The sequence below is a fragment of the Littorina saxatilis genome, linkage group LG5 (assembly GCF_037325665.1).
Source record: "Littorina saxatilis isolate snail1 linkage group LG5, US_GU_Lsax_2.0, whole genome shotgun sequence".
NCBI lineage: Eukaryota > Metazoa > Mollusca > Gastropoda > Littorinimorpha > Littorinidae > Littorina > Littorina saxatilis.
Window position 1 is genome coordinate 30,424,876 of NC_090249.1, and position 13,710 is coordinate 30,438,585.

General features: G+C 40.8%; 1 protein-coding gene and 1 long non-coding RNA gene across 2 annotated transcripts in view; one reads left to right on the forward strand and one right to left on the reverse strand.

The window, feature by feature from the left end:
- The window catches only part of LOC138967729 (lysosomal alpha-glucosidase-like), a 2,717-nt gene extending 1,232 nt beyond the window's left edge, over nucleotides 1–1,485 (reverse strand). Inside the window, exons 1-2 of the mRNA XM_070340384.1 lie at nucleotides 848–1,485; nucleotides 284–435 (exon numbers count right to left, since the gene is read on the reverse strand). Of these exons, the coding sequence (XP_070196485.1) occupies nucleotides 284–435; nucleotides 848–908 (213 nt within the window). The 5' untranslated portion in view covers nucleotides 909–1,485. The remainder of the gene's footprint in view (nucleotides 1–283; nucleotides 436–847) is intronic.
- Nucleotides 1,486–10,613: 9,128 nt separating this feature from the next.
- Nucleotides 10,614–12,780, forward strand: LOC138965869 (uncharacterized). The gene is made up of 3 exons (XR_011455543.1): nucleotides 10,614–10,663; nucleotides 11,480–11,658; nucleotides 12,022–12,780. It is a non-coding gene; the product is annotated as an uncharacterized lncRNA (long non-coding RNA).
- The last annotated feature ends 930 nt before the right edge of the window (nucleotides 12,781–13,710 follow it).

The following is a 13,710-nucleotide window of genomic DNA, read 5'->3' on the forward strand; positions in this document are numbered from 1 at the left end:
AGATCGGTGTAATGTGTCCTTAAAGACGATGACTCATATAATTCATTGCTGAATGGGAAACAGACTGACCAATTTCCTCCAGCGTCCATGTAAATCCACCAGAAGTGCCAAAATGATGATTAACGATGTTTCATTAAAGTCCCAAATAGCACACGCAGGCATGTTACGCTTTTCATAGATTTCACATTGCGCATTTTTTCTCCACACTCTGATGTAAATAATATTAGTTTATAGAAAAAAAGAACTGACACAACAAAAACTCCAAACAATCAACGCCACGAACCCTGTTTCGAATGGCGTTGTGATTTCTGGAGAATGTGTAGAAGGCCCCTAACTGCATCCAACGTTTGCACAGCTCAGCGGACACCGAACCGAAGTGGCCACATATGTCCGCTCCGGTGTATGTAATGCCGAACAGGTTGAACTCCTGAATTCCTGCATAGATTAAACAATCACTTTTCAACATTAAGAACACAAGTAAAACGTTCAAATCCATTAACAGCGTGGCTGTATAGAGGGAAACAGAAGTATATTTCAGCATTATCCACTTATATACACTACATAAGTGTGGAGCTCGAGCTTGCCTTTTTTCACCCTGCTTGTCTTTGTTCTCGTCCTGATATTTATCTCATGCGACAACATGTTACCCGATTGGACACTTAAACAAGCAGAACGATCACTTTTCAGATTGCCCCTCCCTTCCATACTGTCAAACGAAACAAGAAAGTGAACAACTATCCAACTGATCAAAAATAATATTAAAAAAAAACACGTCAGAAAACTCGTCGAATTGTCCTTATTCGCAAAAACAAATCATTAATAAAAAAAGGCTGCCCAACAAACTGACCAATAATGGACGCCCTGAGGTCATCCCAGCCACTGGCGTTCTCCCAGCCAGTGTCCAGCATATGCACCGCTTCCAACGAAGGTGGACCGTGATATCACGATCCCCCGATGCTTCACTGCGTCACGAATACCCCTGGAGAACCGATACGCGATACCAATATTGTAAGACAACAACGATCGACACACACACACAACAAATCTGAAAACCTGAATGATAATTAATGCAAGTCGTTATAAATTATCATACATCTTAACTTGCAAAGATTTAAGTTTCCTACCATATTCTTCTGAAACATTCATAACATATCGCCAGGGTCGTTTAGTTTTACTACTGGTCATGCTCTCGCTGTATCATGCACTTCCATAGTGTTTAAACTGGAACACATCTGCCATGGTTCACAGGAAATAGACAAATGACTTCACACGTTGATGATCATGGGGATGAGCTTGAAAGCTTGCTATTGGGAGGTAAGAGCTAGTAGAGCATAGCCTATATCCCCCACCTCGCCCCAATGCCATGTGCCTGTGATGAAGACAGCGTATCTTGACAAGATTATCTGGCATTATGTTCCTCGATTTGCCTTTGTTCTTCAATGCTAGAAAATTTAGGTTCCAATCAATCAGTTCTACAAATTGTTAGCTTACTGCCACTTCCAACCCCCAACAAAAACAATCATTGTATTTGTTACGGAGTAAATCAAAGAAGTACGATAGCAAAAAAGTCCCTGTTAAGGTTGAAAACGTACTCTAAGGTTGGTGGCTGCTGCGACCAGCCATATACATGTTGTGCACATCGTAGTGCCGATACTGGTCGTGTTCACCGTGGACTACGGTGAGACACAGCGTCTTGTCCGACAGGCGAGCACGTCGGTCCGGAGTGTCGTAGCTAAAGGCAACACCTGCAGTGTAACAACGATCACCAGTTGAACATTAGTGATGATAATAATGAACACACACACACACACACACACACACACACACACACACACACACACACACACACGCACGCGCGCGCGCGCGCACGCACGCTTACATACACACACCGGAATACATTTAATAATAAACATACATTGTCACTATTCATAACATTTGGATTAACGGGACTCACGTAGAAACTACAAAAAGTAAATCGGATTGGTGTGGATGCCCTTTGTTTGAAAGTAACCCACCTCGCGCATGGAAACACGTCATGCAGCACTCAATCTGACGTCATGACGTACTTATTTTAATCGCCGCCTTGAGAAAACTGGAGGAGATCAAGACAGTTGCCCTTTTTCCTTATTGTTCATTTGTGACCCTCCACCACGAAATGAGTCGCATGTCACCTCGCGCGGTTCTGCGCTAGGCTTAATATAAGTCCGGGGAGTGTCTGGTAACAGTGTGAGGGTCACCTTAGTCACATGTTTATAACTCGTACAATTTTCGCTCTTTTCTAAAACAGTTTTCACCACTGGATAGAGCATACAAAAACTTTATGAAAATGTAAAAATATAAAAATCATGCAAAGGTGGCATGCGACTCATTCCGAGGTGGAGGGTCACATTTAAACTTAAGCGCGACAAAATCGGTTAACATACCCGTTCGGTAAGGAGGATCGTGCAGCTTACTGACAGGACATTTCAGACTCCAGTAGGGCTTGACGTCAGCCGGCCAGTTAAAGGGTCTGTCTTCATTGGTACCGAACACTGCCGGCTCGTTCATGTCCTGAGGCACACAACCAGGAACGCGCTCATGTTATAATTATGCATGTACATCTTCCGGTAAAATTAAACGTGTGTGTCGTGCCAAATTCACTTTTCTCGGAGCAAATTTGTTTTTGTCTGAGTTGTTTTTGTCCAAAACGCGTTTCAGGAGAAACATTTGTGCAAAACAATGATGATTGTGCAGATCATTTTATACTTTAGCTACTCGACAGAACTCCAGATAAACATGACACCGAATTGCCAGATGTAATAGAGTTTTAACCCTTTAATACACTCGTAAACCCATACACGCTGCATCGCGACTACTTTGCATTACCGTGCGATAGTCAGAGATATACCACAGAATCAATATTTCTGAATTGTGATCTATCCTTCTCTGAAAATAGACAATACACTTTGTTCTATTTTTAAGTCACACCGGGAATCCAGAGAGGATTTTCTCTGTCTTGTGAGGCACTAACATTGTTGCTTTATGCCCTCGCTTGGAAGCCATTAGGGGAATGAAAGGGGGAGGGTGGCCTTGTAAGGGGGTCGAAGCTTATTATGCACGTAATCAGGGGCCACTATGACAACTTACTATCCACAGTCAGCACGTTATCAGGGACCACTATGACAACTTACTATCCACAGTCAGCACGTTATCAGGGACCACTATGACAACTTACTATCCACAGTCAGCACGTTATCAGGGACCACTATGACAACTTACTGTATATCCACAGTCAGCACGTTATCAGGGACCACTGTGACAACTTACTATCCACAGTCAGCACGTTATCAGGGACCACTATGACAACTTACTGTATATCCACAGTCAGCACGTTATCAGGGACCACTATGACAACTTACTAGGATTGCATTGGAATTGTTTGATTTTGGAGACTTCCGTTTTCGATTTGTGACAGCGTTGTAATTCTGAATATTGTGCAAATTCTGGATGATTCCGATATTCTTGAAATTTTTGAAAAGTAGATATTTATTGGAAAAGTACAAGGGGGATTAGCAGAAGATAAGTTTGACCGCCTCTGGCAACGATATTCTAACCTGGTTTCATGAAAATTGTCCAGTACTAGGCTCTACTCCTCCTCACTAATTCGTTAACAGTATCTTGATATATATTCTGTTGTAAACTTGAATCTTGTAGTAATCAATATTATTTAAGGGTCTAGTAGTTGTTGTAGTCAAACAGTCCTATACAGTGCCTCTTTAACTTTCTCCCTCTCTCTCTATTTCTCTCTCTTTTCTAGATCATTCTTTTTTATGCATGTTGTATGTATGTATGTGGCGATGTGAAGTGTGATGTAATGTATAATGTGTTGTAAAAACAGGAGAAAAAAAGAAAGAAAAAAAAATATATAAACAAAAAAAAAAAAAAATTCTGGATGTCTTCAAAAATTGTGGCGTTCACAAGAGGTTTGAGGCTGTTTTTTCTTCTCCTAATCCTCACCTGTACACCTCCACCATCTCCTCCTACTACCACCACCACAACCCCGACCCCACCATCACCACCAGGTCTACTGCTATATGACTAAGCCATGTTTGGTTTTCTGCACACAAACGGCACTCTCGTCGGTACACATGCACCAACATATTGAACGAAGAACTGAAATTGTTTTCATGAAAATAACGAACCCGATCCCTGTTCAAAATCACTACAGGCGCTACGCATTGACTTGGGGATCAAATCGTCACGCGTCTGCCTGATTTGTCCATGTCTGTAGCAGACGACATAAGTTTGCCTACTTCTACCTCTTGCAAAACCAGTTTCCGCCGTCTGCGTCCTTGCTGCAACGCTTTGTTGATTGTTTATTGCATGGGTGTTGTCTACAGACGAGTAGAGTTTATTAATAGACCACACCCAGCAAGCACACAATGTGTGTTTATAGAATCACATAGCGCACATTTGAGTCGACTAACGCGACACGCAATCTTGTAAACCGAAAACACAAACACGGAAGGTAAACAGAGACAGCTGACGATGGGCAGTGTAATGATTCACGGCAATCATAATGAATTCATTTCAAGCGTGTGGATGTTTCAGGCGTGTTATGCCTGAACTGCTAAGCCAGAAAAGAATATAATGATTCGGCTGACCTGAACGAATATGAATTAGGAAACGCAGACACCCTAATCGTTAACAGTTTGCCGCTGGACACTTGGATTTAACACAGGCTACATGCGAAGGGTAAGATCATGTCCTACGTTCGTTTGCTTTTTCTCATTTCTCTGCAGTCGCCGCACGATGTTTTTACACGGATCTGACTGACCTACTGCCATTGGGTATGAAAGCTATGCAATTGGATTTTGTTTTGATGAACAGAATGACACAGCTGGCATGTCTTACAACTGCGGATTGTTTAGACGAAATAATTGTTACAGTCTACGTTTACGAATCGAGACAGAATCCGCTCTGGAGCTGCGAGCAAGGCCGGTGTGACGTTTTCATCTTTCGCCGTGTTGATATTTCGCTTCTCGGCCTCGTTGATCTAGTATAAACTCTACACTGAACAAAAAAACACCCTTCGATAGTACTGATGAGCGACCTTGTGTACCTTACATTCATGGGGCCAAATTTGTCCAACCAATTTGTTTTATTTAACTTAAAAATTTGATTCATCCTAAAATGTTTCCTTCTAACTCAAGGGACGTAACCACTCGGTACACGTTTTCGAAGAATTCGATTTTTGGGGTGAAATCTATTCAATTTCACCACCAATTTTCTTCACATGCAAGAAACTGACATGCTTTTCGTCCTTAAATAATTTCACTTCTTAATTTTACCAGGAAACAACATTTCAGTCTTGAGTATATGTCGAGGGGGAAATATGTACACAGGCGAAAGATGAAATCGTGACACCGGATTGCAATCACTCGCAATGACATGCGTGTGATGCATGTTAGTGCACACCGTGAGATATATACCCTTATTACTGTGTAAAGACTGAATACTCCATCCCTTGTTTGAGAGACAAAGAGGAACACGAATTGTATACATGTTTATTTACAGCCCCATTTCTTCTTAAATTGTGCCAGTCAATCAGTTAGAGCGAGGCCTACAAACTGTCTTGATCTCGCTTCAGTTATTCTTTGCTTTTTGTTCATTGTTTGCGTATGTCTGTTTGTTTGTTTATTCTATTGTTTTTGGGATTTGAAAACACTCTTTTCTGATTCAAAATCAAATTATGTTGAAATCTACTTTCATTTGCAGTGGTTTTCTGGGAACGTCTGCTGACGTGATCTTTGAAGCATGTCAGGGAAACCCCAGAACTAAAAATAGGGTCTACTTGTCAATTCTATGAATAGAACAGTCAATTACAATTTTCCCCTTTCGTCTTACGCAGTCTTACGCCGTTTCGATCCTGCTCAATGTCGGCTAATGAACTTAAACCTTAGTATATTATTCGGTTATATGTGCTCCCACATAGCTATCAGGGCCTGACTAGGTAAGTACTAGAAATTAGAAATTAATATGTAAATCGCCGTGAGCTCTTGTGAGAAACGGCGATTAATAAATGTCCATTATTATTATTATTATTAGGGGGGGGTTACACATGGGGGTCCAGGGGGCGGAGCCCCTTGGTGGGGGTCCAGGGGGCGAAGGCCCCTTGGTGGGGGTTGCAAGGGGACGAAGCCCTCTTAATTGAAGCTGAACGTTTTTTGATGTTTCTGGAGGGAAAGGAAGCCTCTCCTTGAACGAAAAAGGTAAATTCGACAGCAAGCTGTATAGGCAATGAAGAGATGAGGGGGTGAGAGGTGCGATTTCTCCTCGGATTTAATGATGATCCCTCCCCCACAAAAAAAAAAGCGTTTGGGAGGTACATGCTTAAGGCAGGGGGGGGGTGGTGCGCAACCCCCATACCCCCCCCCCCCTAGTCCGGCCCTGGCTATGGTGGTATGTTTTGCTTAATAACATTGAAAGTATGTCTCCTTTTATCCAGAAACATCATGTCACGTCTTGTCGCAACATCGATTAATAAACCAGTAATGCATGTATTTTGTTGTCAGTCGTGCGTAGCTTTGATGGTATACATGTTACCTGAGGCGTAGAACATTATGTCCACCGCCTTTTAAGTCTTGTTGTAAAATCGATAAATAGACGAGTATAAGTGGTGTGTTTAATTAACACGTGCAGCCTTGAAGGTAGCATGTGATTTGCTAAAGTAACAGTATTTGTCCAAATATTCAAGGGTGTGTAAAATGTGTCTTAAGTAGTCTAGATCTTGTTGCAATATCAATTAGATAACTAGTAAAAGTGACGTGTTTTGTTATTGTACATTAGCCTTGATGGCATATACATTACTTGGCTAAATTAAAGTGAGCTTTTCTCCTTAGACGCGGAGACAGCATCTTGCGTCTTCATGTTGCAACATTTCGCTGAAGCCGTGCATAATTTGAATTCATTCATTCTTCTTCTTATTCTTCGTTCATGGGCTGAAACTCCCACGTTCACTCATGTTATTGCACGAGTGGGTTTTTACATTCAGGCAGCCATACGCCGCTTTCGGGGGAAGCATGCTGGGTATTTTCGTGTTTCTATAACCCACCGAACTCTGACATGGATTACAGGATCTTTTCCGTGCGCACTTGGTCTTGTGCTTGCGTGTACACACGAAGGGGGATAAGGCACAAGCAGGTCTGCACATTAGTTGACATGGGAGATCGTAAAAATCTCCACCCTTAACTCACCAGGCGGCCGCGGCCGGGATTTGAACTCACGACCTTCCCATTAGGAGGCCGATGTCTTATCCACCAGGCCACTGCGCACGTCATAAATTCATTCAACGACAATAGGAGCTTTCTCAAAATTAGCAACGTGTGGGCGGCGGCGTCACGCTCAATGAATCTCAAAACGTTCACTCTTCTTTCAGTACGCTCGTACATGACGTCAGCTCCACGGGGCTAGTTCAGCATGGCGGAGGCCGCAAGTGAAGATGTGGCTGTCGTCCTGGCCGATCTGCTGCGTTCGGCAGAACAGTTGTTGCTAGACAAGAGCTTTGGCCCAGATGCTGCTCAGGGGTTGATGACTTCACTCTGGGCGTCGCATGATCGCGCACGAGGTGCTGGCGCTTCTGAGGAAGACCTAAAATGCACAGTGATTTCCAAGGCGTGCCAGGTTGCAGAACATTTTTTTGCAGAATTAGAGCAGGTATGTGCGTTAAAAATTGAAACAATCATGTATTATCACGTCCGATTTTTATTTCAATTTCAAGAGTCTGCTCAGTCTTTCTGACATAAGTCTGACCACAGGCAGAAGGTATCGTCCACTGGACTACTACTATCACAGAAAGACTACAAGGTACGTCACTCACCTTCGAGTCTTCTGTGTTCTTGGAGTCGCTTCCTGGGGAAAAATATTGTTCAAGACGGTTTGCCTCTTCCTACAGTCTGTGTAAGGTCAAATAAATACAGTTGAATGATTGTTTGAACTGTATGTACCTTTAATTTTCAGCTTCCGTCCCTTGCAGGTTGTTTTTAACCATCATTTGGACGAATCTTCGTTTGCGAGTCGCTAAGATCCACTTCGTTTCAAATCATGCATCCGCACCGAATATGCATACCAGCGCTCATTGGTCTAAAACATATGTAAATATTGTGCAGCAAAGGGAAGCTACCCACGGGAAAATAATCATCGAATATCCTGTTATTAACCAATGAGCGCTGGTATGCATATTCAAACAATCATTCAACTGTATTTTGCCAGGAAAGACCCTTTTGTCAATCGTGGGATCTTTAACGTGCACACCCCAATGTAGTGTACACGGGGGGTGTTCTGCTCACAAAGTTGACTCTGAGAAATAATTTTCCGCCGAACGTGGGTTTGAACTCACGCTGACAGCGCCCAACTGAATACAAATCCAGCACGCTACCAACTGAGCTATATCCCCGCCCGAATGGGTCTCTTCAAATCATGTCTTACATTTTCATGCAGCAATGCATAGCTAGAACTCACTAACAAAGGTCCCATAGATAGCATGACCGATACAGGCTTTAACAATATATGCAAGGATTTTGCATTGAATTTTGCTCTCGTGTCAAAGTAGATTCTTTCACTGACTGCTCTTATTTTGTTACTGAATGGTTCGTTAAGTGTGTGCATTTACACCTACGCCCGTGCGATTCCTGGTAAATATGAATGTGCCACTTGTGAAATAACAGAGAATGAATTATAGAAAATGGCAGTGGTTCAAATTGTGTGATATCTTAGGGTGCATGTAAAGTCAACATATTTATTCGACCAAGGAGGCTCACCTTGTACCGCGACATTTGTCGCCACAACCAGCTCACAGTAGACGTATTTTAACGCCACATTTGTCGCCACAACCAGCTCACAGTAGACGTATTTTCGCCACATTTGTCGCCACAACCAGCTCACAGTAGACGTATTTTAACGCCACATTTGTCGCCACAACCAGCTCACAGTAGACGTATTTTAACGCCACATTTGTCGCCACAACCAGCTCACAGTAGACGTATTTTAACGCCACATTTGTCGCCACAACCAGCTCACAGTAGACGTATTTTAACGCCGCATTTGTCGCCACAACCAGCTCACAGTGGACGTATTTTAACGCCACATTTGGCGCCACAACCAGCTCACAGTAGACGTATTTTAACGCCACATTTATTGCCACAACCAGCTCACCGTAGACGTATTTTAACGCCACATTTGTCGCCACAACCAGCTCACAGTAGACGTATTTTAACGCCACATTTGTCGCGACAGAGCCATTGTGGGGTTTTAATAAGGGCCATTTTTCTACTGTTCACATGATAACTAATGATAATGTAATATTAGTCTTACTGTATATCCGTGATTTTCAACACATTATAGATTGTTTTTTTTTGTGCCAACCGAGTGTCACATAATGTTACTAATAGAACAGTCCTCATTGGCGTGGGCCGATTAAAAAAAATGCAACAATTGCATACATATACTACCCTTCTTCTTGTATTGTACAGGGTGACCCCCACAAAAAGCAACCCTCAAATATGCTAATAACTTCTACATCTGTTGACCGAATCACTTTATATTTGGGGGCCATACACTTCAGCCTATGCATGAACCTTTCACAAAGTGTTTATTTTGTAGATTGGATGGTCTGACGTTTGTGCAATTTCAAAACAAGTTTCAAAACTCGGCGATCGACTCAACAAAACAAGATTTGACATTGAGCAGTAGCAATACTTTCCTGATTTTAAACCCTTTAGACTTTTACCTTTTGGATTATCTGAATGTCTGAGTATACAAAAATTCCCCCTTCACTCCCCAGATAATCGGTGACCCGAAGAAAGCAGTCACAGCCATGTTCAAGGCAATCCCCAGGCATGAATTCAAAGCGTTGGTGTCATTGACAATTTCAGAGGTGTAATTTGGAACACATTTTGGAGAGACGGAAAAAGTCGGACCATTTTACCATATAGACTCAAAACTTTTTAGAATTGTCGTGGACGTACCGAAAAACAGACACAACAACTATGAAAATATTTGCTAAACTCAAATGACTGGAAAAGGTAACACATTTGTTGCGCAATGTCGCGCAAAATTAATCAATGACATGAACGCATTCATCCATGGAAATGCCCTGATCTTGCCTGTAATTGCTGTAGTCAAGTCATTGATTGTCTAATGTTGAATAAAGTATACTATGACATTCGAATTACCCCAAAGGTAACACTCTGGAGAGCTTAATTGGGTTAACTTGGCTACCGCTCAATTTCAAACATCGTACTGTTGAGTCGATCCCCGAATTTGGAAACATGTCAATGTGTGGAAGGGTCATGCATAGGCTTAAGTTTATGCTCCCTAAATATGAAGTGATTATGTCAACAGAATGATGTAGAAGTAAATCACATTTTGGCGGGTTGCATTTGTTTTTTTGGTCACCCGGCCTGTATCTTATTTTATCTGATCTGATCTGATCTGATCTGATCTGATCTGATCTGATCTTATCTTACCTTACCGTACCTTTCCTTACCTTACCTTACCTTACCTTACCTTGCCTAATCTTATCTTGTCTTATCTTAATTATCTCTCTTTATATTTTGCTCTTTCTATCTCATAAAGGAAAAGAAGGTGTACGATGCTAATCAAGTTCGGCTGTTCCTCTGCTGGGGTACGTAAACAAACAAACAAACAACAACAACAGAAAACAAACAAAAAACAAACAAACAAAAAACAAACAAACAAACAAACCAACAAACAGACAAACAGGCTTACAGACAGACACTAAGACAAACAGACAGAAACAGAAAGCGACAAACAATTTTTTTCAAAATAACTTTAGCAATTGTTTGTTCATTTCGGTTACTGGTGGTGATTCGGGATCCCTCTAATCGGTGGAATATAAACATCAGTATTGTTATTCAACGAAGGCACATGATCATTTGGAATAGAAGGATAACCAAATACAAAAATAATCAACTGATTGATGGACTTTTCTGAAATATTTCAAGTAGTATACTCACTGGTTTATTGATTGAATAATAGACTGATTAAGTGAGTGATTCGTCGATTGATTGATCGATTGATTCAATGATCAAAATAATGTTAGTACTAACAATGAGAACGACTCAACGATAATGTACAGATAAACGACCTTGCAGGTCATGATGAATACTGGTAATTTGACTGATTATTATCCCAATAACTCATTTAAGACTCGTTAACTTATCAAATGTTGATGCAAACCAAACCCAGAAGTACATGCAGCCTGCTTTTGAAGTCGGAGGTTTAAAGTTTACAACAGACAAGTAATATACATTTGATTTTATAACTGACAGATTGGTTATTGGATAACAAAGGTTAAAGACTAATGAAAGAAATTCGTCAGACTTCAAAACAAGATCACACGTGATTCTAAGTTTGGTACCCGTTTAAAGTCAATGCTTGTATATCTTCCTCAGATTGTATTATAATGGTTTCGTTTCAGCCCTGGCTGCATTTTCTTCAGCATTCACAGTGCGTTCGAATGGACCTGGTCGACTGGAATTCCGCTTTTGTGGGAACGGAGAAGATAACACGGTGTCCCAGCTCTTCAAAAACTTTTCCGGCCTCTTCGAGAATGTGATATCACACTGTTTTTGTGAAAGCGCATGGAATCGCAGACAGGTTATTTATCCAATTCATGTTTGTATACGTTAAGCTGAAGTTGTACACGGTAGATCAGCTGCGCAGATAATCAGTATGTTTCGTTTTCCTCTGCACAGTAATAACATGATGATCATGTAATAATTATGTTTAAAACAATCAACAACAACAACACTAACAAAGAAACAAACTAACATAATTACACACACACACACACACACACACACACATACACACACACACACACACACACACACACACACACACACACACACACACACACACCAAACACACACACACACAACACACGCACACACACACACACATCTTTTTGTTGACATTATTTGACCTTAACATAAATGTTTCATTTGTTTATGCAAACAGTGCCTAGATGCCCTGCTAGACTTCACTTCATGGATTGCGCGAAAACGTCCTATGGTGACCATATGTTTTGCCTACACGATTGGTTACGTCGTAAATCATGCCAGGACGATGTCAGATGTGTTGTTTGGCTGCGAGCTCGAAGAGTTGAAGCATTTTTCATATCGAACAGGCATACAGTGGTGTTTCTGCCTTCTCCATCTGGAACGGGTATAGTTCTTTATATTGCTATTTCATATGTTACGTGGATTTCCATTGGTCAATTGGGCAAAACTGAGCTCAGTGCAAAAGTGATATCGACGACATTTCCGTCGATATCAGTTTTGATATCGACGACCTCTTTATTGCTTCCCCACTTCAAAAACAAAAACACCTAAATTTAAAAACAAACAAATATATATGAAAATGTAATGATCCCAGAATTTAGTTGAGCAAGTGACAAAAGACTTTTTGAAAGAAAAGACATTTTGAAATACTGAAAAGTACAAGAAAAGAGTGAACAAAAAGAAATAATAATCAGAGGGAGGGATATGGAACAGCCAAAACTGAGACAAATACTTTTGTAATTTCTTTACAATAAATACAAAATGTCCAGAGATTTAGCAATATATCTAACATTGACGGACTGTGTGATGATATCTTCTGCTATTGGTCTGTTTCAACAGTGATATCAAAATCTCGACCTCCGGTCTCGATTTTGATATCACTGTCTCAACAGACCATAGCAGAAGATATCATCACACAGTCCGTCAATATTGGGTATAGTTATGCGCTATAGAAATCTCCTTAATAAATAAATAACACAGTATGTTGATAAACCCACCTTTGTGGCATATGAAAAGAATGACACCTACACAGTTTGACTTGCCATAGCGAAATTGTTAGACGTGATAAGTGAATAAACCTGACCGTTTTGGATAGAAGATTGATCGTCTTTTGCATTGACATACAAACTTTGTTCAGTTTTATGTGTTCTGATTTGCTGTCAATTTTGACAAGGGGACCTTGGTTCCATTGTACAGACATTAATCTATCTACAAGTAAATCCAAAAACAAAGAGACTGCCATCGTTCCAAAATAAAAAAATAAAAAACAAGAAAGGTAGGTTGTTGGAACGTTTGTTACTGACAAAACAATACATTCACAGATATTTCGACCCAACGGTCTTTTAAGTGGACAGACAAAAAAATAATATGACGAGTAGACGTGAAACTGATAGAACTATCAAGATAAGTTTTGTGTGAATATTTGTTTGTCTGTCCACTTAAAAGACCGTTGGGTGGAAATATCTGTGAATGTATTTTGTCAATAACAAACGTCATAACAACCTACCTTTCTTATCTACAAGTAAGCTTTTTGTTGCATGTGGTGGGAAAGTATAGTTTAGCCCTACAACTAGTTTTATCAAAAACAGCCTCAATGCAAAGATTTGCACCCAAACGCATCTGCTTAGTTTTTTTTATGACTCACAGTATAGATTTCTTTCTCTCATTATTATTTTAGGATCAGAACCAGTGTTGTCTTACTTTTTCTCTGTGTCTGCAGGGCTTCCTTGAGATAGCAAGCAGTTCCTTCTCGGATCTACCTAAAAGTATGTTGTTACATTTAAGCAAAAAAAGTCATCCAGTACTGCATACGTATATGGGGACCCGGTAGCTTAGTTGGTAGAGCACTGTACTTGTCATCCTAAGG